At 38.1% G+C, this 27462-nt stretch overlaps 5 protein-coding genes across 6 annotated transcripts; 2 read left to right on the top strand and 3 right to left on the bottom strand.

Moving 5' to 3' along the window:
* Positions 1–899: 899 nt before the first annotated feature.
* Positions 900–4653, top strand: LOC141598709 (putative F-box protein At3g23970). Its single transcript, XM_074418447.1, has 3 exons — positions 900–2414; positions 3415–3767; positions 4321–4653. Exons 1-3 carry the CDS (start codon positions 1136–1138, stop codon positions 4396–4398), a joined length of 1710 nt encoding a protein of 569 aa, XP_074274548.1. The 5' UTR covers positions 900–1135; the 3' UTR covers positions 4399–4653.
* Positions 4654–6028: 1375 nt separating this feature from the next.
* Positions 6029–8770, top strand: LOC141598705 (pentatricopeptide repeat-containing protein At2g02750-like). Its single transcript, XM_074418442.1, has one exon. It carries the CDS (start codon positions 6147–6149, stop codon positions 8016–8018), a length of 1872 nt encoding a protein of 623 aa, XP_074274543.1. The 5' UTR covers positions 6029–6146; the 3' UTR covers positions 8019–8770.
* Positions 8636–12035, bottom strand: LOC141598707 (SNF1-related protein kinase regulatory subunit gamma-1-like). 2 transcript variants are annotated; one of them, XM_074418443.1, is made up of 6 exons: positions 11750–12035; positions 10889–11065; positions 10342–10787; positions 9831–10097; positions 9569–9741; positions 8636–9200 (listed from the first exon to the last, which is right to left on the bottom strand). In XM_074418443.1, the coding sequence occupies exons 2-6, from the start codon at positions 11058–11060 to the stop codon at positions 8918–8920; spliced, it is 1341 nt and encodes a 446-aa protein (XP_074274544.1). In that variant the 5' UTR covers positions 11061–11065; positions 11750–12035; the 3' UTR covers positions 8636–8917. The 2 variants fall into 2 exon arrangements, with proteins under 2 accessions (XP_074274544.1, XP_074274545.1); XM_074418444.1 differs by having other exon boundaries at positions 10889–11062; positions 11750–11899.
* Positions 12036–12333: 298 nt separating this feature from the next.
* Positions 12334–17139, bottom strand: LOC141598708 (uncharacterized). Its single transcript, XM_074418445.1, has 8 exons — positions 16830–17139; positions 16659–16714; positions 15681–15843; positions 15106–15194; positions 14714–14843; positions 14428–14520; positions 14205–14307; positions 12334–13180 (listed from the first exon to the last, which is right to left on the bottom strand). The coding sequence occupies exons 1-8, from the start codon at positions 17025–17027 to the stop codon at positions 12702–12704; spliced, it is 1311 nt and encodes a 436-aa protein (XP_074274546.1). The 5' UTR covers positions 17028–17139; the 3' UTR covers positions 12334–12701.
* Positions 17140–17859: 720 nt separating this feature from the next.
* On the bottom strand, positions 17860–24975 carry LOC141598697 (alpha-amylase 3, chloroplastic). Its single transcript, XM_074418431.1, has 13 exons — positions 24490–24975; positions 23823–23953; positions 23330–23384; positions 23121–23243; positions 22897–23017; positions 22021–22376; positions 20958–21640; positions 20582–20771; positions 20065–20171; positions 19648–19897; positions 19214–19336; positions 18909–19073; positions 17860–18288 (listed from the first exon to the last, which is right to left on the bottom strand). Exons 1-13 carry the CDS (start codon positions 24754–24756, stop codon positions 18130–18132), a joined length of 2730 nt encoding a protein of 909 aa, XP_074274532.1. The 5' UTR covers positions 24757–24975; the 3' UTR covers positions 17860–18129.
* Positions 24976–27462: the final 2487 nt, after the last annotated feature.

The raw sequence follows: 27462 nt of genomic DNA, 5'->3' as shown, positions 1-27462 counted from the left end.
CTAAATTATCAAGGGCACCGTACTAATCATCCACCACATCCACCTTTCGACCAAGTTCACCCGTCACCTGTCAACAGCAAGACCACACATCACGTACTCCTGCTCACTTCCAGCAATTCGTGTTCTTCATCTCGGAACCGAACTCCGCTACAACTCGCCGCAAATCATCTGACAGGCTTCTCCATTAACATCATCATTCACCACGGTTCCGTTCTTAACCTAACTCCGCTGTAGACCTCCGTGATTTGCCAACAACTATTCGAAACACCAGCGTAATCGAGTAACCCACATTACCTGCTCATTCTCGCATTCACCACCGCGCTCTTTCCACTGATGACTGAACCACCATGGTCGAGCACGGGGCTTCCTATGCAACGGACAAACCAGCAGCAGCGTCAATTGCGAACCCCATAGTTCCGTATGAGAATTAAATAACAGAAGAAACCCTGATAAATCAAAAGGTGAATGAACTATGGAATGAAGCTTTCATCAGCAAAGGCTTTGAAAATGGTGTCATTGTTGATTAATTGTTTGGAATTAGAGTATATGAATTAGCTTTCATTAGCAAACAGAGTATATTGAATTAGCAAAAGCTAAAACGTCATTTATAGCTGCAATTCTGTTAGTTTTTTCTTGTTTATTTGTTCTCCAATTACGTAAATTAAGCATTTTAAGTGGTTTTAGATTGAACAGCAATGGGATTGTATGTTTTTGTGGCCATTTTCTAATGTCTCAAAAATAGAATCTAGAATAAGAAGATGAATTGAAGCGAAGAAGGTGGTGCTTTAATGACTAGTGAGGAGCCAAACTAACGGAGTCATTTGACATTCTAACGGAAAAAGATAGTAAGACTACATTTGAGACTGAGTGAGAAATACAAGGGTACAAATGGGGATTAAAAGAAGAAAGGGGTATATGCGAGAAATTCTAAAAGCACAAGGGTACACATGAGAAAATCCCTAATTTTTTTTTTCAAGTACGACATTTCCGTCACCACCGCTTCAATTTAACACACATTACTTTCTAGTTTCTTCCCTCACAAAGTTCACAACAATTCACAATTGATAAACCCTACTCAAACCCTAACCCTAGAAAAAATCCCCAAATCTTACTGCAACAAAATTCACCTGAAAAAATGTCTTACCACGCCGAAGAATCAAACGAATCTGTATCTGTATTTGATCGATTATCCAAAGAATTAATTATCGAAATCCTTACCCGAATCCCATCGAAACCCTTATGCCGTTTCAAATCCGTTTCGAAACGTTTCAATTCCATAATTTCCGACCCCAAATTCCTTCCCTTGTACGTTTCTCGTCCATCTTCCTGGGTCATCCTCGACCTAAACCCCCAATTCGTTCCAGACTGGGAAATCCCCGACCGAAACCCCCAACTCGTTCCCGAGTCGGCTCACCCAACTCAGTTCCAACTTGTTGATCCCCCAAAAATCTCTACTTGCACCATAAACACTGAGAAATTAACTACTGACCCGACGATTTCGACTCAAATACTCCAAACCAGTAACGGGTTGATATTGTTTTCCCTGACGGCTCACCATCCGCGTACACAGCTTAGGTTTAATCCGAATGAGTTGGCATATGTAATCATGGAGGAATGTTTGTTTGTAGTTAACCCGATTACGAGTGAATGGGTTGGGCTCTCGAAGCCGGATAATTGTACGATTAACAACCAGTCACATATTGGGTTCACTTCCCGGGTTGACCCGGAATCTGGTCTGGTAACTAGGTTTATGGCGGTTGAGTATCGACCGACGATTGAGTCAAATTATGGGATTTTGTTGTGTTTTGTGTCGGATACGGGTAAATGGGTCGAAAAGAGCGCGAATTATATGTTGGGGTCGCATTCTTGGAGTGGTGACGTGTCGTTTGAGTTTGAAGGGAAATTGTTTTGGGTTGATTTGAGTGCTGGTTTGATTACTTGGGATGTTAAAGATAATGATTATTTTGCGAGTGTGGAGAGATATGAGATGGCCGTGTGTCGGTTTATTCCAGTACCGGTTAATAAGCCTGGGTTGGAGGGTGATAGGTGGGTTGGTGGCGGAGGCGGGTTTATTCAGTTTATGGAGGTTTTTAAGGAGGGACAATGTGTTTTAAATTGTTGGAGGTTGAAGAATTATGAGGGTGGTGATGAGTGGAGTTTGATGTATAATGTTTCGAGGGAAAATGTCGAAAGGTTTTTGAGTTGTGAGACTGGTAGTAAGATGCCTAAGCCTTGTTTTGTTGATCCTTTTGATGCTGATGTTGCGTATTTTGAAACGGGGGATTTTATCTTTTCGTTTAATCTTCGTACTCAAATGATTGGGACTGTTGATGTTTTTACTCCAAAACAAAATGTAGTTCCATTTGTACTGCCAAAGTGGCCTTCGCCAATTCCGAACCATCTGAAGCGTCTGTGTATGTGGCCACTAGTTCCTATTTAACTGTTTTTATCGTTTGCTTAATGTTTTTTACATTGTGATTGTTCTGTTAATGAACTCTATTGAGTGAAGTCGTTATGGGTTGAATAGTAACTATGATTGGATTAATTCTATTGTTTGCCTACTCTACTGCAAATGTTGGACACTCCTGTTTTGTGAAAAATTGGATGTTTTTGGGTTAAAATAAAGTGTGTAGAGTTATTTTGTGTCGGACACATGGTACGGTGTCTAAGCGAAAGTGTTGAGCCTAATGTAGGCTTAAGTTGGTGTTTTGGATTAATATTTTAAAGGATGATGGATGTTGGTATTTTGTTCGCATTTTGAGGTGTGCGTTCACCCATGCGCGGTTCTAAAGGATGATTCATGTCAGCCGACCCTAAATCATTTTGGGATTAAGGCTCTGATGTTGTTGTATGATGGATGTTGGTATAGCATATCCCTTCTAAATTTAAATTGTTCTTAAGTTGGCATTCTCCATTGATATTTGGAAGGATGATGGATGTTGGTATAGTATATTCGTTCTTTCTAGTTTCTAGATGTTCAATTTTGAACTTTTATTACGAAAATAGCTCTAGGGGATGATCGTACGAAAGGCTGACCATTTCGCAATTTAGACAGCCTCGCTCCTCTAAAATTGTTTTATTCTGTCTTACACTTCTATTCCGTATATTTTTGGCATTCTAAACATTACTCTATTATGCTAAATTGCTAATGTTTGGCAATCTGCATAGGTTGCCAACTAACCACTTACTGAACTATACAACGAATTATATTTCCTAGTGTCCGTTATGTAGCCATTTCTTGGATTTAGGTATAAAGAGTATGGTTTATTTGAGTCAGGGATAGGTGTTTGAAGTGATAGCCCTTTTTCTTTTAAATAGTATCTCAACATTCATCGGGAAAAAAGCCATGTGATTATGACTACCCTTACAAGAGCTTGGTGGATAATGATTAGTAGAATGTGTCGAAAATTGCAGATGCGGCTTATACAAAAGAAGAAGGAAATGAATGTTTCAAGAAGCAGAAGTTTATCAAAGCCATAGAATGCTACTCTATCAGCATCGATGTGTCTCCAAACGCAGCGAGTTTTGCAAATAGGGCTATGGCATATCTGAAGGTTGACAACTATGAAGAGGCAGAGAATGACTGTACTGAGTCCTTGAAGTTTGATGCCAACCAGTTCAAGGTGTATTGGCGCCGAGGACTGGCTAGAAAAGGGCTTGGTAATCTCAAAGGAGCTTTGGAGGATATCGAGCTTGGGCTGAAGTTGGAACCAGGAAACAGAGAAGTGAAGAAGCTACATGTTGAGCTCAAGTCCATGCTTGAGAAGGTTTGGCTTCTGCCTTGACGTACTTCTCGTTTGTGGTTGTTCCTGATGGTTTTTTAAACATGACTTTTTATCATTGGAGTATGTGTTGGAGATTATCTAGGATTTTTCCTCTTAGTCTCCACGCGTGCATGGTGAAATAGAATGGTTGATTGTGCCTGATTTTTACCTTTTTTTTCTTTTTAGAATTCTCTGAACATATTTTACGTCTATGACCTCTCGCCCTCTTTTGTCTGTCTCCATCACTTTCATGGACCACCATAGTGATATTTTTTGTCTGTTCGGTTGAGGTTACTAACTGGCTGAGTTTCCCACTTCGTAATAGGAATAGGAATTTTGGTGTAATTGTTTGGATTCTCAAGGAAATGGATTTACCTCTGACCATTGATTTATAATTTCCCGTCTCTAAGAACATAGACAAGCATGGTCTCAATCATGAGAATGTAAACTTGACAAGTTACTGTTAGGCGCAAATAATTGGTAACTACATTAATACGCGTGCGTGGTTTGAGTCAAATCCATTTTACGTGACTAGACACACTTGTACTTTCTCCAGGTATCAAGTGAAGTATCTGAATCTGGTATGGAAGAAGACGCTGCATGTGGCATGGATGTGAAAGCCGAGGGTAACTAGGATGTGCAGGCTGGGTGATTTATTTCTATGGTGTCATTGCCTTCAGCTTCACAACTGTCATGTTAGCAGCATGTAGCGTGTAGGTATGCTATTTAAATAAATTAGGAACCTGTTCAGGTATCGTGTTAAATAGTATGTAATTAGCCATGTCGCCTTTGGAGCCGCTTTTGATTCAAGCAACTGATATTAATTATCTGTCTTGTGAAGTCGGGTTTGTACTGGTGTTTCAATCCAAAGTTAACTTCGCATCAGTTTTTTATGTTTTTGTGTAACTCAGTGTGTTGTTTTACCGTTTTGAGTTGTTTCAAGGAGCTAAAGCGGAATAACTCGTTTTGCCATATATATGCACTTCTCAGAGCGTGAAGTAGCCGCGGGTTAATACTTCTTGATACTTCAATTCTTGAGACAACATCCATTTCTGCTTTCAGTTTATAGTTAAGATTGCATCATTTACACATGACCATTGCTCCCTCCATAGGCAGGTATATATATATTCTCCCCTTTTCGGAGCACTCCGTGACTCAGATTGACGTTTTTGCTTCTTTGGAGCTGGCACCTTGTCGTTACCAGTGGAGTAATATTTGGGTGTAATTGTATACACACAGACAGACGATTATGACGCTGTACGGGTTTAACCCGTCAAATTAAAAGTATCGTTCATTACCCGATTGTTCTTGACTATTGTTAGTTTGTTACCAAGTTCCTCAACATGCCTGCTGTGAAGTAACATGGAATCCGGCACTCTGAGTTCAAAAAATTACCCCGATGATTTTTTTTTTTTTTTGGTTAAGAGAAGCGGAATACATCCAAACTAAAAAGAAAAACAAGCACAAAACTCTATACTAAAACAAACCAAAAAAAAAAGAGCAGACAGCTAAAACGGAAACATAGGTATGAAACGAGGCCAAGCCACCCCTCCCATGTCTTGCTGGATTAAATGAAAAAGCCGAGACGGCATATTCGTCTGGTCAACACAGCACAGCTGAAAAGGTTGCGTTACTCCAATATTTGCCATCAAGTCCGCACACATGTTTGTCTCACGATATATATGCAAGATCCGTACTTGCCATTGCGAGTCTTCAATGGTTAAAACTTTGACCCGATCTAATTGTTTATTGTTGCAAACTACGAGGTAACAAATATGGGTTTGGAATCAGGAATCATACCCGGGTAGTATGGGTTTGGAACTTGATTCCTCATACCATGTGTTTGTTTCAATTTCAGGTGGAATGAGATCGAACTTCATCAAGGTTAAAAAAATCTAAAATACAACATTAAAAATAATTATTTTTGATACTAAAAAATCATGAAAATGAATAGTTAATCAAATAAATGTAAAAAAAAATTCATTTAAAATGTTCCATTTAAGTTTTTTCATGTTTTTTGCTTTTATTACTTGATACCCATGGGTATCAATCTCATACCCACCCCCTCCCTTGGGTATGAGAAACCCATACCTCATGGGTTTGAGGTATGGGTATAAAACCCCTATTTTCGCCAAACAAACACTTGGTATGAGTTTGACTCATTCCAAACCCATACCTCATACCTTTATGAGTTGAACCAAACACCCCCTAAATAGGCTGATAATAGACTAATAGGTAGGTAATAGTAGACCGAAAATGATTTGATCGAACCTTAATTCCCACAAACCCGAAAATATCTTAACCCGACCCGATTGACCCGTTTTAGACTTTAGACACATTACAAGTAGTAAGGAGAGAATTCAAAAATGAGCTCCAAAACTAATGAAAAAATTTGTGGTAAATCATATGAAGCCTAACATTGTTAAGTTAGTTTCAGATGGACATTTTAAACAAGCTTTACATTTATATACCAAACTTCATTCTTCTTCAACCCCATGTAATTTATTTACATTTCCATGTCTTCTTAAAGCTTGTTCCAAGCTTAACAACCCAATTAATGGCTACATTGTGCATTGTAACGTTATCAAATCTGGGTTTGTTTCGGATATTTACGCTGCGACGGGACTTACCCATATGTACGCTACGTTTGGAGAAATGGGTAATGCACACCAACTGTTTGATGAAATGTCTAAGAGAAATGTAGCGTCTGTGACTGCTTTGGTTTCTGGGTATTGTCAGAATGGGTGTTTTAAGGAAGGTTTTCGGGTTTTTAAGGAGATTGGGTTGAGGGAGTTTAGGCCGTCTTCTGTTACGATTGCGAGTGTGTTGTCGGCGTGTGAGGATGTTGATCATGGGAGTCAGGTTCATTGTTGGGGAACGAAGATTGGTGTGGAGCGGGATGTTTTTGTTGGGACTGGGCTTTTGACGATGTATATGAGTTGCGGCGAACCTGTGTTGGGTACAAAGGTTTTTGAGATGATGGTTTATAAGAATGTTGTGAGTTATAATGCGTTTGTGACAGGGTTGATACATAATGGTGTTTATCGTGTCGTTTTTAAGGTGTTTAAGCATATGCTAGGATCTTCTGATCAATTGCCTAACTCGGGCACCTTTGTTTCAGTTTTAGGTGCTTGTTCCAGTGTGACAAACCTTCATTTTGGAAGACAGGTTCATGGGTTTACTATCAGAGTCGGACTACAAGCAGAGACCATGGTGGGAACTGCACTTGTCGATATGTATGCTAAATGTGGTTCTGTTATGGCTTATCATGTATTCAGAGAAATGGATGGAAACAGGAGTCTTGTAACGTGGAACTCGGTCCTTTCTGGGTTGTTCTTCACTGGTGATTGCGATACTGCTCTAGAGCTATTCTCCGAGCTAGAATCTGTAGGATTGGTACCTGATTCTGCAACTTGGAATACAATGATCAGTGGGCTTTCTCGACAAGGCAATTGTTTAAAGGCATTTCAGTTGTTTGCAAACATGGTGTCGAGAGGTATCGTTCCAAGTTTGAAGGTGCTTACTAGCATTCTAGTGGTATGTTCTGTATCCTTGTCTCTTCAAAGGGGAAAGGAGATTCATGCTCAGGGTATAAAGGCTTATATAGATAATGATGAGTTCTTCGTTACTTCCTTAATCGACTTGTACATGAAATGTGGACAACCAACTCATGCTCATAAAATTTTTGATCAATTGACAGTCAAACCTGTGAAAGCACCAATTTGGAATGCAATGATTTCAGGATACGGAAGAAACGGCATGGAAGAGTTGGCATTCAGTATTTTCAATCTAATGCTGGAAATGAATGTTGAGCCTAATAGCACCACTTTTACTACTGTACTATCCGTTTGCAGTCATACGGGTCAAGTTGACAAAGCATTACAGGTTTTTGAGATGATGACGAAAGATTATGACTTAGTTCCGACTCCTCAGCATTTTGCTTGTATTGTCGACCTCTTGGGTCGTTCTGGACACCTTGAAAAAGCTCGAGAACTGATGAAGCAAATCCCAGAAAATTCTGTGTCGATGTTTTACTCATTGCTTGGTGCTGCTGGGTACCATTTTGATTCGGAACTAGGAGAATATTCAGCAGAGGTATTATCAAAGTTGGAGCCTGGGAATTCAGCTCCGTATGTTGTCATGTCTAATATATACGCTGCAATGGGGAGATGGAAGGATGCTGAGAGAATGAGGGATATGATGGTCATTAAAGGAGTGGAGAAAAACCCTGGTTATAGTCTACCGATGGCATGATATTAAATTATTAACCCTGGTTATCGTCTACTACCGCCATATCCACAGCTTGAATCTGAAGAAGTAAACTCTGCAAGGGAGCTTATTGATCTTAAAAAGTAATAAAAATCGTCTCTTCAAGGAGAACTGGCTGGAGAAGTTTCAGCCTTAGAGCGGTAATTGCGCACATTGCGTTGCATCGTACTTCTGCTGTCCTACATTACGGTTAACCTAGAAACAGATGCCCTAGAGGCCCTAGTTTACTTTGAGTGATCTCAGCCTTGGGAGCAGAAATCAATCAATATCAGTCCATCCCAATGCTTAGTTGAGCTGAAACTGAAAGAAACCGTTTCTTCGTCTGAAACTTTGACATTTACAGACATTCAGTGGAGAGAAAACCTGTCAAAGTACAGAACTGCTCGCCTAATTCGTTCAGCGTCTGAAGTCTGAAGATTTACAGGCAAAAACACTGATATATCCAAAGTTTGTCAAATTGAGTGGCGTCTGTTTTACAGTTTTACCAATACGTTCAATGTGGATCGATATTTCTACAGTCCATTCTAATTTCATTATTTTCAATAAGAACACCAATCGAAATGAAATAAAGTTTGTTTGATGCAATTCATGGGGCACTGATGTTTGTCTATTGATCTTTTAAATCAACAATGGTGTAAGACTTTACCTTGGTAAAAACTTTCAGAGTATTTTCTGACATCAACATTCGTCGAATGAACATAATCAGTAAGAAGCAACACTGTTCATACATTTTGCCATAGACATGTAATGAGCTTCTAAGCTTAAAGAAAAGCGCCAAAAAAAGCGCATGGAAACCAGAGTCGTGACTCGTAAGTTGTCAGTACTGCTAACAATTTCTGTGATTAAATGTGCTTATTCATCTCCAGGACAGCCGAACAGGCATTTCACTTCTTGAGCAACTCCTTGGCAGAAAAACCAAAGTAATCATCAAAGTAGTTTGCAGGTTCGAAAATGAAGCAAGAAATAACATCTCTGAGCGTAATGACGCCAACGACTTCATCTTCCTTCCCCGTTACTACATATATCCTGTGAACCATCTTCGAAGCCAGGTTGTGGATGACATCACCGAGGGTGGATTCAACCTTGCAGGTTATTGCTGGCATTACTTTTCCTACCTCCTGCGAAATTGACGCTATCGTCTTTATGAAATCCTTTACTGTGAGATTCCTGGTATAAAACAAACAAAAGTGTTGAATTATGTTCCAAACAATTTTATGAAAAAACTTCATGCATTTTTGTTCTAAATAAAGTGTCAACTGTCAAATGTTATACCCGTGTCAGACTATCAGACACGGGGCAGTGTATATGTTTATCAATATTTTTTTGTTCAGGAAATCCCCGTGAAAGCTAACATGCACCCTGTTAATGTCACCACAGCCACATCTATTTACAGTTTACACGTTCGGACAATTGTAGTAAATATAAATATCCTACGCTGGAAAAAATCGATTTTCCTGAAATAAACCTATACACAGAGTCAGGTAAACAAATTTAAGACTTTGTAGTAAATAGTCGATTAAATTCTGTTCGATTACCTGAAGTTGGAGAAAAGCTCAGGTTTCAGTAACAGGTATCGAATATCTCTCATGCTTATATTGCCAACGATCTTCTTATTTGATCCCTCCACGACTGGAAGTCCACCGATTTTGTGATCCTTCATTCGTTTGAAAGCCTCCAAAATCAGCTCACTGCTATTGATGCTGATAAGCTGCAAAACAGAATTAACAAAATTACAGTCATCGTAAATCTTATAGGATGATACAGTGTAGTACACGAGAATGTAATATAAGATGATACCTGGTCCCGTGACATAAAAGGGAGGCCTAAGTCAGAAATGGGATGCGCAGCAATGGAATCAAACCAATCTCGTCCACGGCACCCCTCAAGCCCCTTTATGATTGCAGATTGTGTGATGAAATTCTTCATGGATGGCTTTCCTGGTTCTATTACCGGTACATTTCTCATCCTATACTTGGATAAAAGTAACATAACTGTCAACATAGTGCTGTCTGTTGCCACCGGAAGGAACGGTGTAGATCGGAATGATTTTACAACTTCTCTGACCTGCAAAAATACGATTTTAAGTTCATTTCCATAACATACGAATTCCTACCTGTGTTACTCAGACACGCCGACACGTGTCGCTATTTGGGGTGAATTTTCCTGTTTTGTGGTCTAAATTGAAGTGTCGTATCGTGTCGGACACCAACACGTGTCTGACACGCGACATGACAGTTAAGTGAAGTGTCGGAGTAACATAGATTCCTACATGACAATATGACATCGTTAAAGGCTTAACGAAACGTACTTTAGTTGACTTGAAAGGTTCTTCTTCCAAGATCACTTTATAGAAATCGTCGCCTAAGTGACTCGCAGCAGTTGGAGCATCTTTCCCCATCCCTTTCTCTGCCGCCACGCCGCCAGCAACTGCTGCCCCAACTGCCGCCACTGCCAGCCCAGCAACAGCAGCAGGGCCAGTGGCACCTAAGGCCACTGCGCCAATGGCCCCAACTGCACCAGCCCCTACACCAGCAGCAGTAGCTGAGGTGGCAGACAAAGCAAAGGCCGCCACTTCTGCACTTTCTAGGACCCACAATATAACGGCAGAGTAATCTATGATCCCGAGATACCTCTCCCTCCAATCACTGCTATTAACAGCCGTATCAGGGTTTGTTACAGGAGCTGACATAATATTGCTTTCAGACAGAATTTTCACAGCATCTGCAATTGATGTGTCTGCTGAAATATCTATTACTGCAATACGAAAACACATACGATCATACGTTAAATGTTATTTACTCATTTGAAGTAAAAGAAGTAAAAATTAGTCGTAGATTGGTTGATATGATAATCACTTTTTCCGCCAGGGACTTGTGGGAAAGTAGAAACAGGAATCTTCGCAAATGCAGCTGTCAGGGACTCCTGCAATGACCGCGGCAGCTTTTTTCTACTCTGAACGGTCTCAAAATACGCATCACAACTTGTTGCTGTCGCACTTTCCTTCTTTTTCTCCGCTGATTTATCCATGCCTACTGCACCACAGGTAAGCTGTGAAAGGCTTTTCTTCCATAATTTTTATACTCCCTCAGTCACAATCATTTGTTTACCTTTGATTAAAATATCCCTCACAAAATAGAAGACGGTAAATAAATGATCGGGACAAGGTGTAAGGGGACTGGGGACATGTGCATTATCCTGTTCAAGCTCAAGGGATTTACGGATGGTGGCCGAGGGCTGAGTTAATGTATAAAATCATTAACTCGGCCCAATCATTAACTTAAGCTTTTGGTTGAAACGGTATTCTTACAATAACAAGATAAATGGAGGGTTTCGTTAAATTTCACGTTCTCTATAACTCTGGTATGAGATCTATCATTGGTAATTTTTATCAATGCCCCTAAATTTTAATCAAATCAAATAGATATAGATATACTATTACGGAATACTCCCTCCGTCTCAATCATTTGTTTACAATTTTAATTCTTTATTCCGGTTAAGGGTATTGTAATTAAAAGTAAACAAATGACTGGGATAGACGGAGACAATATAAGAAGAAGGGTAATCAGCTAATCAAGAAAATCTATGTCATAAATTTGTAGATCAATAACAATAATTAATTAATTAAACTAACTATTACACCCATCTCAGAAATTAGAAAAATAAACAAAATAAACATTAATCAGGATAATAATAATCATATGAAATTATAGAAATACCTGTTTCAGAAGTTTCAGAAATTAGTTGCAAAAAATGACAGAATTTAACGAACTGGGTAATTATGGAAAATGATGAATATGCATTCAAAATAACTAAATAGGCAAGTTTTACGCTAATTCAATGTGTGTGCACCAACAGACTTGCCCATTTTTGCCACATGTCGCACTCATACCAGCTCAGGACCTTCTTATTGTTTTTTCTTTTCTTTTCTTTTTTTTCCTTGGGACGGTAACGTGAGACGGTTTTATGATAAGATTATTACAATCTTGTTTAAAAGAGTTTTTTTTTTTTTTTTTGGTGTAGTGACTTGTAGGACCATTGGGTCGAATAAGACCACACGGATGAGTTTCTCGAATTTGAGATATATGTTTTAAACTTAATAAGTTTTCACCGTTGATTAAAGTGCTCGTGAGTGAATTAAATTAAGAGTGAATAAAGTTTTATTAGTTATATAGGTTGATAAGTCGGTTTTACATTTATACTAATATGTAACTGGTGGGTAAATTTCACTATTGACAGTTATTTGATTATAATGTTTGGTAAAAACACAAAATCGATATACAAAAAGTAAATTATAAGGCCGTTTTATGATGATGCTGGTAATTTCATTCAAACAAACAAAAAAAAAAAAAAAAAAAAAAAAAAAAGACCGTCTTATAGTGTAAGTACAGCTTCGATCTTTACATGGCAGCTCACATTTCATCTAACAAGGTTCAAACTGGTAACTGCTGTACACTACCAGTAGTTGATGCATGTTTATGCCTTTCAAACTGTATTACAGTCATTGGAAGAAAATCAACAAACAGGAAAAAAAAGTTACTGTTAATTTGTCTTTGAAGCGGTATATTAAATAAATAACCTTCAACATTCACAATCTCGATTATGAGAATGTGTCTTCGTCTTCTGAACCATGAAAACCTCGAATCTTTGCATTGACAGCATTATTGACCTCTAAAGCTGTTTCTCTGAACAAGTTCTTCTGTTATGACCAGTTACCCCACAATTCCTACAATGATAAGGTCGACGAGTTTTTTTGCTAGCATTCATGTCCACTTGTTCCAGTGATTTCTGAGGACATGTCCTGCTATTGTGCCCAAGTTGTCCGCATAGGCTGCACCGATAATGGTGCCGGTCATGACTTGCAGAATCATTCAGAGAGTTTCCATTTACAGGGAGAGTGTCGGCTGGCTCTGGTTCCACTTTCACAGAGCAAGTCCTACGATTATGGCCGACTTGTCCACATGCCCCGCAATGATATTGCTGTAACACTCTTTGTTTTGGCTGACTAGGCCTGCCACATGTTTTTCGATTGTGGCCTCGTTCTCCACATAACCCGCATCTGAATCTCCTGTCTAGGTTTTTTCCATGTTTGGGACAGTAGTGGCTTCTGTGCCCTTCCTGTCCACAATTCTTGCAAAAGAATTTTGTACCTGAGAATGTGCAAGGGATGATCAATATTTACGAGTCGAGAAAGTAGACTTGTTCCTTTCAAAGATGATAATGCATAATAGTACAAATACAAACAAGAATACAAATGTACAACAACAACAACAACATCAGAGCCTTAATCCCAAAATGATTTGGGGTCGGCTGACATGAATCATCCTTTAAGAACCATGCATGGTTGAACGCACACCTCAAAATGCGAACAAAAATGAAAAGGAAAAATGAAAAACAAAAGGGAGAGTGAAACATAATACAAAGTCAAGGTAAATTTATACGTTTTAAAAATCGAAGTCTGGATTTCTTTTATAAAAACTTGAAATTTAAATCGAGAATAGAGATTTGAAAACCGAAGTAAAATTTAAGGGTCCGGAATTACCTTAAAAGTGAACCAAGTAAAAATATATAAGAAAGTTGTTGGTAAAAATGGTGTAATAAAGGAGAGAAGAACAAATAAGTTTTTAAAAAATTAAATAAAAACCCTAAAAATGTCAAATAACAACAAATACTAAAAATCCACATGTATTCTTTCCCTCCATTGTGCCCTCTCCGTCACCATTCTCTCCTCAAGCCCAAGAAATCTCATACGTGTCGTATCACTCTCAGCCATGTCTGTCTCGGTCTCCCTCTACCCTAGGAATCTTTTCTGTTTTTGTATGGATCAATTGTCCTAAGAATATGACTTCCCAAGCCATAGTCGGATTATGAGGGTAGCTAGCCCGTGACGTGGTACGAATCATAGAATTTTTTTCCTTGGCTAACCCAGGAAATCTTTGTTATGTTGTCCTGTTGAAATTTGCTAAATTATTATAAACGGTAAAAATCTATAAAAGAAAAAAAAAACACCAAAATTAAGCAAAATGCTGCAGAATACCATGTACATGTTCATAAAACATGGATCGACCTATATGCCAGCAACGGTTCACTCAGTGAACAAGATAGCAGAAGCGACTTCCAATGTTATCCAAAAAAAAAAAAAAAGATTACAAGTTCATGGATATTCAAGCAAACCTTTCATAGAAATACTTCTCTTGCGACGATTTTCTGGATCACTGAAAAAGGTTTTCAAAGATTCAGAAGCCTGTTGTCTGGCAGCCGCAGTTCTTTTAGTTTTCTGCATATTAACCATAATACTTATTTATTTCAGTATCAGAATATTTTTAAACATCATCAAGCTCACAAACAGCTAAATCTAAATTAGGGTCCATAAACATTGGGAGAAAAGATCAGAGACCTTGATTGCAGCCACTCGTTGCGCATGAAGTTCAGGATCCTTGTGAATAATCTTCATTCTATTGCTGAATAGTCCTGTTTTTGCATTCAGACTCTGCAGTCATTCAACTAATACACATAGATTATAATAAGGATACAAATATTCACCACAAAATAGATATTCATGCTATACTGGCTTTGATGCTACTCCCCAGTTGAAACAGTGAAAAAAGCCAGAAAAAGAGGAGCAGCAAGATCATTTATTATCGAATACAATAAGCAAAATGATAATTAACCAGGCAACTAACTTTTAACGAGCGGCTGATTTTAAGTCCCACTTCAGGAGTTGATCGGTAAACTCGCTTTGATTTCTTCCTCACCTCCAGCTTTAGGTCCAAGTTGTCAACTTCGTCATCTTCTTTGACTTTGAGTGGAGAGCTGCATATTGCAGCACATTTAAACATCGAGGAACATAGACAACCATATAAATGGGTTTACAGGCTTAGCCACAATTTTAACAAAGGCATGATTGACAAGTAATAACAAACCACAAATACTGCAAGCACAAATTACGTATGACACAGATTTATCGATGGAACTATCTCTCTTCTGACAACGAGTGAACAACTGAACAATGACACATTCATGCTTCATACTACAGATCATAAATCCAAAAAGAGACTGTATGAAGAGAGTATACCTGGACCGGGCTTTTTCCCATGGAATTTCATCAATTGACTCCTCCCATATGACACACTCCCCCGTGCATTTCTGGCACGTCATTATTCCCTGAAGCGCAGCAAAGAGAATATAAATTGTGGAGAAACGGAGGAACTTTCACAAATAATGTGCAAACTGTGAAGTTTAAACACTGAAAACTACAATATGATTAAACTAGCAAACTTCAGGCATACTCATCATACTTAACTAAGCTACCTCTCGTTTGGATGGAGGGATTTAGAGGGAAAGTGAGGGAGACAAAATCCCTTATTGGGATAGATAATAAGTTAGTTGGTTGGAGGGAAATGGTGTGGAGAGAAGTGGAGGCGTGGAGCGATCCACATTAAGTTTCCTTCTACATACCAGATTAAATTCCTACCAACATAGGAAAGATTTGAAAATTTTGTACGTACACCCAGTAGACCACGTCATCATGCACCCTATCTAAGAAATTTTAAACCATCATACCTTCACCCCCTCCTACAAGTGCTACATGCCGACAACAACTAATTAACGAAGAAGCAACTGTACATAATAGTATCTGTCATTCCATACCTTCCCACTGCATAGTGAACAGTCTTTTCTGGACCTCTCTATTCCACACTCGGCACAAGGAGTATATCCCCTTCCCCGGCAATTAGGGCAGGGAAGCTCTCTAATATATTGTCCATTAGGCCCAAACCATGATCTGGGTTCGGAAGCATCAGATTTAGCATCCCTGAAATTAAAGCAATAAACTTAGTGGCCAACTTCCACATTTATCTAAAGATTCACAGAATCAAAGCAGACCGCTTTATGATGCTTATCCTGTTATCCATATCCAAATAATAGCTCTCCCATCAATCCAGTAAAATGTTTCAATGATAACAAAAAGATCATGCTCTGGTAAGATGATTTGATGATGCCACGAAGTAAAGTAATTATGAAGTAATTAGCACAGCCAGCTGACCAAATTCCTTGATACTAAATAAGTAATGTGGAATGTTTCGACCAGATAACTATGCACAAACTTGATCTCAACTTAAGCAAAAAGAACGACCAATAAGCGAATGCTATGGCAAACTCTATCAGATAATCATTAGCTAGGTTTCTTAAGCTTCGTGCAGAACGGGGAGCAAAGGCGCATAAACTTTACAATGCAGTACCAGAATAGCATACTGAGGCCAGCACACCTAACAAACAAATGAGATATATTCATCTAGCAATGAAATGAGATGTGTACAGCACATTATTACAAATTCGCCGAATTGTTTTTACAATTTTGAGCTGTCTACATTAATCAGGAAAATTGACACACAAGATGTCAAGATTTCTAGAGATATGACTGATCATAAAAGCAACCCATATGAACATGCAATCATAAATTACAACTCTCTCCGTCCCAATTGTTTACTTTTGATTAAAATACCCTTCCCAATGAATATAAAAGATAAACAAATGAATGAGACGGAGCGAGTAGAAAGTAAGCTATTTCATATCACAAAACGTAAAGAATTGACTGAGACACCAAAAGCTATAACAAATGAAGTTAACCTGGATGGTATATCAACATCAAGACCATATAATTCATCTGCATGATCATAACCCATCTGAAAACACACAAAAACAAAACCAAATCAATCAAACCCACACACTTAAACTACAAAATATAAACTGGGTACTAATCAAAATCAAAATCAAAATCAAAATCAAGAAAATTAATACTTGGCTTTGTTTTGAAGGAGGATCATCTTGTAAAGAAGCTTGAACAATTCTATGGTGTAAAGAGGGATTCTTTAGTGTGTTTGAAGATGAAGTTTTGTTGTAAAAAGGAAGGATTTTGAGATGATGATGATGATCAATGTGATAAGAATGCCATGGAGGTACTAGAACTGCATTGAGAGTTGAACAAATTGACCACATTTTTCATGGCAGAAATTTAGTGACTGGAATAAGATTGGTGATTTAAAGTTCAGGAATTATTGTTTGGGAATTGAGAATGATGTGGAACTGTGGGCGTGTGTGGATAAGAAAGAATTGGATAGGAGTCATAGGACCATAGGTAGACTTGTAAAGGGTTAATCGGGTCGGGTCAGTTCAGGTCGAGTTATTTGCGGGTTTGTAAGGATTTGTGTTAAATTGGTCGGACCGGGTTATTTTGGGTTTGACATTTCGGGTCTATTATTATCAAGTTCTTTATGGATAATTATCAGATTGCACTATAAATATTCTAGTCGAGTCATATTGGTTTGATCACTTTGGGTCACGGGTCATGCTAAGGTTCTCAGTTCGGGTGTCGGATTGATACATGTTGGATTATTTAGGTTGGATCATTCGAGTCGAGTCAATTTTGCCAAGACTAGCCATAGAGGGCTTGGTATTCGCATCCGCAACAATGGATTATTCATTGTTGCTGACAGTGGACACTCCAATCTATACTTGAAAAAAAGGAAAGATAGAGGTAAAATATGATGATAAACCTCCTAGCAAAATCTGAGGCAAGCATTTAAGGTTTGAATAGGTACAGGCACGAGACACCCCGAAAAGATATGAGTGCGGCCGTGCAGGGTATCACATTAATGCTTTTATAGCAAAAGTTACTGAAGGTATGACTTCGTTGGGAAGGATGGTGGCCGTTGAGTGTTGACGGTACTGTTATGATTGGGTAGATGCATACTCTGTGCAGGACATTCAGACATTCAGTTACTCGGTAACTCTTAAGGACCTGCACGCTGCAGTGATACACGCCTAGTTCAGCTGAAGGATTAACACACATGAAACATCTCAATATGATAGATTGATAGTACATGGTTTTACAGTTTTAACATTTACCAGTAACATGCTGAAGAGGTCAACATATCCAGCTTACGTAATTTTACAGGCCCGAACAGGCCAACTACTACATACACACAACCGATTCAGCACGATACAGATACACATCACTTCAGTTTCCTGTGCAATTAAATGTTCCGATGCTTCTATACAATTGTGCTCCCCAATTGCTTCAACAAAATCAGGTGAGAATTCATACTGTTTCCCAAACCTTGTAATCGTTGCCCTCAATAACCACGGACCATTTCTGGGACTCACTTGGAGGTTCGTAGTGACCTGGTCCAATCTTCATCGCCACTTTACCATCAATTACAGCCGCATATACATCTCTATCTGCTTTGGTTATCTTAATCTGAAAAAGGTCAAAAGGGAATCGGTCCTTTTTAATCAGGTGAAAGCCATCTAAGTGTAACATTGACAGTTTGTTTGGTTCGAGGCTATTATAGAGAAGGGCAATGAGTTTTGCACATAAATTAAGTTGAAAGGTTTCATTCAAGTTCCCATACTGCAGTAGTTGCCTAAATAGCTCTCTCGAATTTCTCATGGTTGTTTTGACGTGAATAAACTATTAAAACACGATAAAAATGTAAACAAATTTTTGGACAATAAGCTTCACTTATACTCCCTTCGTTCATTGACGGTCTTCATTTGACTTCGTTGGTCAAACGATATCTCGACTTTGACCAATATTTTCAATAATGATAATAGTAGTATTAATAAATCGAACATGAATATTTTTGCATTATATCTCTACCTATTTTTTTATGAACCCATTTAGCTAATTCATTATGTACATCGACTGTTTTTTATGCTTTTTCCATTTTTCTTTCTGCTCATTATTTTAGTTTGTTGGGATTAAGCCTCCGTTTGTTGTATACTTACATATGTTTGGAGAAGTCATTGATCAAAGTTCACAACGGTTGACCCACATAGTCAAAATGGGATCATAAATTTGGGATGATGAATACTTACAGTGCTCCTGCAACTGATCTTCTTCCTGTTTCTAAGAGCGAGTAATGCAGCTATTTCCTGTTTGTAATGGAAGACGTGGTCGTAAAACACAGATGGCGTTCCAGGGTGTGTCAGGATGTATGCATACCCTTGCATTTCCTTGCCACCAGGAAATCTCCAGTGACCCTTCAAAGACAACGGAAAAGAAGAAAGATCAGATCATCTCCAAATAAATATCGTTTCTTCACATCATTAAGAAATAGTGTAACTGTAAATCTGTAATTTACACGACACAGTTCTACATGATAGTAAAGAAAAGTATGCACCTGAGTTGAGCCGGTGTCGTGATTCTCAATAAAGGTAATTGCACGAGATGGCCACCAACCAACCACCCCTGGTGGTTTCCCCTTTGAATCCGTTAAACGCCAATATTCACATCTCTCTAGTGCCTGGGAGAAAGAATTTACAGCCATAAGCATAAGCTACTCATATAGTCATATCGAGTCGAAACAACTGCAAATGAAAGTGGCCGGGGCAGGAGAGATCATCAGTTTTTCTTAAAATTAAAAAAGAAAAGTTAAAAATTATGAAATCTGGTATAGGTCACTGTTGCAGTCACGATTCCAAAGTCGCGGCTGAAGAGACTGTAATTCTATAAAATTCACCAAAAGCTTGTTTGGTGAGAAAGGATCCAAGAGATAACACAAGGAATTAGACTTTATCATAGCACCATCACGACTAAAGCACGTAAAAGACTCACCGCATGAAGAATCCCTTTGGTGGTGACATCAAAAGCTCCTGCAGTTCCACCAGTAGCATTAATCCAGTCTACAATTCTCTGCCTATGGGCATCTTGGTCATAGTCCATCTCTCCATATGAATAGCTAAGGGAGTCCCAGTACTCCCCCACAGCAAAGTAGGGCGTACTCGCGTCAATGTAGTCCTTCACGTAACCTCCCCAAAACCCACGGACAAAATCAAGTCTCCAACCATCATATCCAATATCTTCCCTGCAAATATTAAGAGAAAAAGTAATTTTCACAACTTTGGACAGAAAAGATGTTGATAACCTACAACAACACTGATTTAAAACATGTACAACGGCTAAACACGGATTTCATCTGTCAGCTTCACTAAAAGAGCTGTTTGGTAGATCAAGACAACAACACGAACTAACCTCAGCCAGCACAACCATTCCTTAATGTCGTTTCTAACAAAATCTTGTGAATGATCAATGTTTGGAGCTGCATGGAAGTTATCTCCGCTACTCTTGTTGCCCCTACCCTGAAAAGTAAAAACAAAGAACAAAATCCTTAGATGGAGGGATTTAGAGGCAAAGGAAGGGAAGAAAAAACGAGAGGGGGAATTTCCATTTTTTTGTTAGCTAAATAGGCTGGAAGGAAATGGAGGGATCCGTTTTTTTTCCCTCCAAGCAAAATCAAAATACTTCAAACACAAGAAGGATTTTTATTGCAAAACTGATTATTATTATTATTGCACTCGATTGTCATCTAAATATGGTGATTACTTAATAAGCATCAAATTTACAATGATTAATACGTTGTATAGTCTTATGAAAAAAGTTCAAATCAAAGACTTTGAAAAATAGTAAATGTCAAAAGCGCATAAAATATGAAGAGATGCTTCAAACTGAAACTGCACTCGCCAAAGACAACTAAACAAACAGCATATACCTGGAAATGAGGATCATCAGCCACGACTGCACGATCATCCCAATTAAGCCGGCCCCCAAAGATATTCCAAATACCATTTCCATTTTTGGAATGTGCGCAGCGATGGTTCAAGACAGCGTCGCCTAGAACTTTTATACCAACTTTATGAAATTGCTTTACGGCCTCCTTCAGCTCATCTATTGTACCATATCTAGTTTTCAAAAGAAAGAAAAAACCATGTCATGAACGGAGAAACACAATAGTTTACGACCTCGCATCTTTCACCAGATTTCATTCCATTCACATTCTCTTATGGTTCTTCATGCAAAACAAACTAGGAAGTTTACTGCTGGGGAGATCAAGTATAAAGAAGGCATTAAGATTTAAGTTAGCTAACCTTGAATTTAAGTTGTAAAGATCTTTTGGCATGTAACCTTCGGGCGACACGGATTCAGTAGGAGGTGGGAACCAGACTACGGTAAAGCCAAGTGAAGCCAACTCAGCAGCTTGTTGCTGGAGCTCCAAGTACCATTTTCCAGATTTATGGGACTCCCAATTAAATCCCTGACAAAGAATTTCGAACCCTGACCCTGTCCCAGATCTAATAACAGGTGCCTCTATTGCTGCTTCAATTTCTAAAATAGATTCCTCGGAGAAAGTTACACTGGAGCTTCTAAAGATACTATATGCTTCAGCAGCCAACTTCTCAATCTCTTGCAGAATTCCTTCCTGGGCTTCTTTTGTTTTAGTTTTCCATTTCTTTTCAGATGAGATGCCCGTTACTAAAGTTCGTATATCTTTGATGATTTCATCAGTATATGTGGCATCAGGTTCTTCTGGAGTTGAGGAGGATGGTTTTTCATCTGTACCTCCGGAACCAGACAGCAATCCAGAATCATCCTTCTTTGCTATGTCTTCAGAAATATTCTTGTCTTTACGAGTTCCACTCAAGGGAATTAAGAAATCATTCCCCTTATTGTTCAACCAAGTGTCATCATCTAACTTTAGAGCAAAAGGAAATCCAGACACGTCTTCGTTTAAAGAAAATAATCCTTTTGCTCCAGATCCATCCTCTTTTTTCTGCAAGAAAAAAGTACAAACATGAAAGTTAGACAATTTAGTAAAACATATTTCCATTGTTCACAATGTTCTTCCAATGTGACTTTTTACGATCTGAAATTTTCAAAATTTCGGTCATAAAAACAACAAAGCCTTAGTCACAGCATAGTTTAGGGTCGGCTAACATAAATCATCATCCGAATCCGTCGAGGTTTGAGAGTAATATATATGAATTCAAAGAGATATAGTCAATGTGTCATCTTAAAGACTACGTAAAGTCAGATGCAACAAACATTGTGAAAAAAGAAAAAAATGCCATACACAAACAGATGTATAGTCCAAGTCAGTCCAGTTAAACAGTTATTTATGAGCTCATTTCCAACTGTTTTGGAGTTCCATACCTGCAACTGTGTACGCAATGCCTTGTTCTTAAATACTTCAGTTTCTGGAGGATGAGGCGTCTCAGGTAACGCCCATATCTTACTGTTGTCAAAGCATACACCCCAGTGAACTAAGACATTCCCAGGCAAATCAGTTTCCATATGGACGAGATTCCTACTTGTCTCGGGACATTTTCTCACAGAGACTGAAAGTGAATTGCAAACAGGAACTTCTTTCACTATGGTTAGGTCTACATCAAATCTTTCCAGTGGCTTATTTGCCGAAGGTGATTCAGAAGAAGCTTCATCGTTCTCTTCAGCACTTTGCTGAGATGCTCCCCCATTAACAGACAAGTTAGAAAGCTGTCCAGAACTCCCTACAGTGCACAATATCCGAAAGAGTAAGTCATAAAAGGTAATAAGAAGATAAGATCTCTAATCCATTTATCTATCAACTATTATGAACAAAACTTAACACTACCAAAAGTCATGCCATACTTTGACAACATGAAACATTTTTCAATCTTAATTTTTCTACGGAGAACAATCGCACAAATAGAACACGATGCTATCAGGTTTAAAATTTAGATCTCACGTGACACTTCGACAGGGTACATCATGGTACAACAACAACAACAACTTTACCCATGTGCCTCAAAAGCAGCTGCAAATGATGGGGTTAGGAGAGATCGGATGTGCGCACCCTTACACTTGTAATAAGGGAATAGGCTATTTCCAAATGACCCGATACAAAAGTAGTGTGGAGAATTACATTAGTGACTGTTACTTCACAATTTAAAGAAGCCTAACCACTTTAGTTAACCGTTTTGATTTCCAAGTATTTAGCTCCATTGAAAATGGATTTGAGGTACATTTTGGTATGCGTGCAGAACACACCTGGCCACAAACCAATGTCCCTTTTTTTTCCAACAACATTGTCACCATCACGAAGTTCATTAACAAGAGGCACCACAAAATCCCTTCCTTTGTGCTGATACCATGATCCAGTTTCTTCATCCTGATCACCACAAATATATACCAACAAAAAAAAATGACAACTGCGAAACGTGGTAGTGTAGCTTGAATACACACAAAGTGCTAAGAATTTTCAGAGTTAGAACCTTTAACACAAAGTTGATTGCTGCAATTTTGCTATTGCAATTGAAGTTAATATTCACTTCTTGAGAAGAGTCTCCACCCTCAGTAGCAGTTGATTGACTCAGTGGCGTCTCTATAGCATAATCCTGAGATTTTTATGTGTAGAATATGCATCATATACGAATAAATCTCCTACAAAAATTACAAGCTCTATATCAAAAGGCAGGAATACCTTTATGGCAATAGAACCCGGAGGCCTAATTTCTTCCGGAGGTTGATCCCATTCACTGAACATCAATTCAGAAGAAAAGAACACTTGTGAATAACCAACCAACCAGCAAATATAATCTGTCTAATAACAGCAATGTATGCTACTCAAACATCATATCATCTGGAGGAATCAAGAATGCACATAGATCTTAGGAAAACCCCCCGAGTACTTTCTGAAGTGCTGCCACACAAAACCTTATGAGACGGCCGTATGCATACATAAAAGATTTTAACATCGGTCTCACTCATACAACCGTCTCATACAAGACTCAATGCTGCAACACTACCAAAATAGCAATATCTCACAAGTTGTAACATAACACCCTTAATCAACAAAAGATCACACCATTATTCCAACTTCCAACCAAAACCCTAAATTCCGAAGTGCATGCAAACTTAAGTGTATGAAACATACAATTTTATCTTATGCCAAGATTTGGTATCAGAAATTAAACCTTCCAACAACACCAACATAATGCACACCCCAGTGAAGAACCCATTTCCCAGGAAGAGTACATCCAACTGTCAGCTGCCAACTATCTTCATCTTTCCCTTGATCCAACCTTATGTATATCTTGCCTTCCACCTAAAAATCCAAACCAAAAACAAATAAATTACTACAAAACAACCCATATAACAACGATAACAACATTACACCAGTGCCTCAAGCACTCCCACAAAATGCAAGGCAGATGGGGTCGGATGTACACAGTCTTACCCTTGTATCACAAATAGATTGTTTCCTAATGACACCACAAATAACCCATATCATATAAGTGATATAACAACATAATTACCAAAAACATCAAAATTTCCACAAAACAAAACAAACCCATTTCATCAAAACAAAGAAAGATCATAAATTTTGATCAAAGTAAACTAAAACAGCCCATATAACAATAGCATTACCCCAGTGCCTCAAGTATTCCCACAAAATTGGGTATAAGCCCAATCATTTGTTTAGCTTTGATTAAAATACCTCCCACAATGAATATAAAACGTAAACAAATAACCGAGACAGAAAGAGTAATAATTAACAAAAGCATCAAAATTTCCACAAAACAAAACAAACCCATTCCATCAAAACAAACAAAGATCATAATAATTAATCAAAGATCAAACCTTTTTCACTCTAGCCAACTCAATTGTCTCATTATACAAAACTGCATCATCAGTATTAGAAACAGCAGTAACAGTAGCAGTAGAACAAGCAGTAACAGTTAAATTCTTATGAGGATTAATGCTACAAAATTTCCTGCCAAATTTAACTGTTTTAGAAGTTAATTTAAGTGAAAATGGTGAAAAATTCTTGGATCTAATAGGGTTAATTCTGGGATTAGATCTTCTGAGAATGGTGTTCAGAAGAGGTTCTACTGCAACCGTACACATAATTTTTGTGGCTAATTTTGGGGATTTTTTAGACAAAAAATAGTGGACAAAAAAATACCACAAATTCGAGTACAATAATGTAGGAATGAGATTGAATTGGATATCTTGATTGATTTTTTATGTATCTATATATCTACTTGTGTTGTTCTAATAATGTGGTATGTTTTCACTTAACCATCTCATTCTTTCCTTCCATTTTTGGTTTATTGCATGTTTTCTACTCGTACAGTCATTAATTTGTGAGTTTTATATACAGTAATATACTAATATCTACTTACCTTCTATTTTTTTGGATTGTTTATTTAGACTTGCTAAATGAGTCATTTAGATTGAATTCGGTTTGAATCACTTTTGATTGTGTCATTTACCGGCCAATAGTTATCCGGTTCTTTTTTGGTCGAGTCATTTTAGATCGAGTCAATTTGGTCAAGTCATTTGGATTATATCTGGTCAGGATTTTGCCTCAAATAACTCATTTCAAGTCATTTAGGGTCTACTGATCAATTCAGGTCACTTCGAATCCAATCACTTTCGATTGGATCAATTCGGACCTATCGAAGTATCAGGTCAAGTTTAGGTCACACTTTTTAGATTATTGTGGGTCTCGGGTTTGCTTTATCGGGTGGAGATGAGCTTTACCAAACTTACATAAAATGGTATAACCATGATTTATGTACACTTCTGGTCTCAACTATTTACCTTTTATATTTATTATCGCTAATATTATATTCAAAAGATAAACAAATAATTTGAACCGGGTTTTATATTATCATTCATTCATTCCTTAGAAGTTGTAAGAAGTTGTAATGGTCGGCCATCTATTGCTCCTAGTCCTGGTCGTACACATTTGTGTGTACTAAAGAAGTGGTTCTAAAGAAAAATAAGTGGCTTTTTCTCCACTACTATTGGAAGAAAAATAAATAGTTATGGATCCAAAGAGCATGGACGGTGGTGATCTAAGATTGAACGTCGGCCTTTGCGTACATCCAACGGATATCCCATATGTCATGGTACACAATAGTAACCCAAATTCTTACTCCCTCCGGCTTGCTGTTTTCTTCCCATTTCATTATAATACTCCTCACATATATTAGAGAAACGGGAAGAAAAATAAAAGCCAGAGGGAGTATTAAAGATGGGCGCTATCCGTCACAAGCTTGTGACGGATACCGTTTTCTTTCACAAAATACCAATGAGGCAATGAGAGGTGAATGGGGAAGCACATGGGGGTGCCCCACCTTTCCCGTCTCCCTTTTTTCGTGTCACAAGCAAGACGTTTTGCAATAGTAAAGGTAGTAGTATTGGGGTAGGAAATCAGAGAAATGCACGCGGTGTCCTTGAAGTTTCGAATTTTGCTCAAAATACTCAATGTTTTATTCTGGAAAATTTTAAGAGGCTATAACTCGTGTCTACGAGTTCAGAAAGTGATAATTTTTTTTTTCAAATCGATTATCTTTCCGAGAACTACGATTTGAAAAAAAAAATGTCGTATTTGGATCCCGTGGCTAAGAGTTTTTGTACGTCAAAGTTTTTTTACCGAACAAACTTTGAGTGACCATATCTCTTGGTCACGAATTCCAAACTCGAGAATTTTTTTCAAGTCGTAGTTCTCGAAAAGATAATCGATTTGAAAAAAAATCGTCACTTTCTGACCTCGTAAACACGAGTTATAGCTTCTTAAAGTTTTCCGGATCAAAAAATTGGGTACGGGCAAAAAATCAAAGTCCAAGGGCACCGCATGCATTTTCCGTAGGAAATATGTGCTATAAAATTTCTTAATTTTTAATATTCTTTCGCAATCGTAAAGGTAGGAGTATGAATTGTATGACTCGAAAAATGAAATAAATCATAAAATTTCCTCTTTAATCGCTCAAAAAATTGCTTCACTTTGATCTTTTTTTAAAAAATAAAAAAAATAAGTCTTCACAAGGTGATAGAGATACGTGTGTATAAGACTCGTCGGACCATTTATTGTTTGACTTGCAGAGTTGCAGGTCTTTTCAATGCTTAACTCCCCAATTTTTAGTGCGTAACTCGTTAGTCTTTTCAATGTGTAACTCGCCAATTACTTATTTGGAATTAAATTTAAGATGTATCCATGGTTGTTGGAAGTGTTGTTAGAGCATTTTATTGGTTTTGGTACTGGTGTTGTTTTTTTAGCAATTCGCATAAATTGGGTAATTCATATATTTTTAAAATTTATAGGAATTTAATTCCTCATTATCAGGTATATGTATATGTATTGTACGCAATTGCTGTAATTAAAATATTAGGAAAGAGAGGGAGAGTAGGGTCGCAGCCGCCACCAAGTGGATGGGTAAAAGTGAATATTGACGCAGATGTTAAGGAGGGAGTGGGTGTTGTAAGTCGAAATGGTGAGGGTACGGTATTATGGGGTATGACGAAACACTGGAGAGAAGTGGGGCAAGCTAGAATTGCGAAGGCGGTCGAAGGTCATTATTGAAAGCGATTGCAAAAAAATTAGCGATGCTCTTACAAGTGGAAATGACGGACACTGTTATTTTAGTTCGGTTCTTAATGATATTAGATCTCTTGTTCCTTCTTTTGAAGCGGTGAAATAGTCGTTGGTTAGTAGGACAAGTAATGTAGTAGCACATGCTCTAGCTCATGCAACGCCTTATATAGTTCGTAGACGTTTCCTAGTCTGAGGGCTTGCCTCAAGTTAGTACAGATGTTGTTACTGCC

Source organism: Silene latifolia, chromosome 9 (assembly GCF_048544455.1).
Source record: "Silene latifolia isolate original U9 population chromosome 9, ASM4854445v1, whole genome shotgun sequence".
Taxonomy (NCBI): domain Eukaryota; kingdom Viridiplantae; phylum Streptophyta; class Magnoliopsida; order Caryophyllales; family Caryophyllaceae; genus Silene; species Silene latifolia.
The sequence above is the reverse complement of the archived record's forward strand: the minus strand, read 5'-3'. Positions and strand labels throughout refer to the sequence as shown.

Excerpts from the sequence above, each read along its gene's own strand:
- LOC141598707 (XM_074418443.1), bottom strand. The coding sequence starts at position 11,060 with ATGGATAAATCAGCGGAGAAAAAGAAGGAAAGTGCGACAGCAACAAGT. Across the intron at positions 10,788-10,888 it reads ACAAGTCCCTGGCGGAAAAA|TAATAGATATTTCAGCAGAC; the intron begins GTGATTATCATA and ends TTCGTATTGCAG. Across the intron at positions 9,742-9,830 it reads CTTTTATGTCACGGGACCAG|CTTATCAGCATCAATAGCAG; the intron begins GTATCATCTTAT and ends TCTGTTTTGCAG.
- LOC141598697 (XM_074418431.1), bottom strand. The coding sequence starts at position 24,756 with ATGTGTACGGTTGCAGTAGAACCTCTTCTGAACACCATTCTCAGAAGA. Across the intron at positions 21,641-22,020 it reads CATTGCGTACACAGTTGCAG|AAAAAAGAGGATGGATCTGG; the intron begins GTATGGAACTCC and ends TTTTTCTTGCAG. Across the intron at positions 20,772-20,957 it reads CTTTACAACTTAAATTCAAG|ATATGGTACAATAGATGAGC; the intron begins GTTAGCTAACTT and ends TTTGAAAACTAG.
- LOC141598709 (XM_074418447.1), top strand. The coding sequence starts at position 1,136 with ATGTCTTACCACGCCGAAGAATCAAACGAATCTGTATCTGTATTTGAT. Across the intron at positions 2,415-3,414 it reads GAACCATCTGAAGCGTCTGT|ATGCGGCTTATACAAAAGAA; the intron begins GTATGTGGCCAC and ends CGAAAATTGCAG. Across the intron at positions 3,768-4,320 it reads TCAAGTCCATGCTTGAGAAG|GTATCAAGTGAAGTATCTGA; the intron begins GTTTGGCTTCTG and ends TACTTTCTCCAG.
- LOC141598708 (XM_074418445.1), bottom strand. The coding sequence starts at position 17,027 with ATGTGGTCAATTTGTTCAACTCTCAATGCAGTTCTAGTACCTCCATGG. Across the intron at positions 15,844-16,658 it reads GATGTTGATATACCATCCAG|GGATGCTAAATCTGATGCTT; the intron begins GTTAACTTCATT and ends CTTTAATTTCAG. Across the intron at positions 14,844-15,105 it reads TGGGAAAAAGCCCGGTCCAG|CTCTCCACTCAAAGTCAAAG; the intron begins GTATACTCTCTT and ends TGCAATATGCAG.
- LOC141598705 (XM_074418442.1), top strand. The coding sequence starts at position 6,147 with ATGAAAAAATTTGTGGTAAATCATATGAAGCCTAACATTGTTAAGTTA.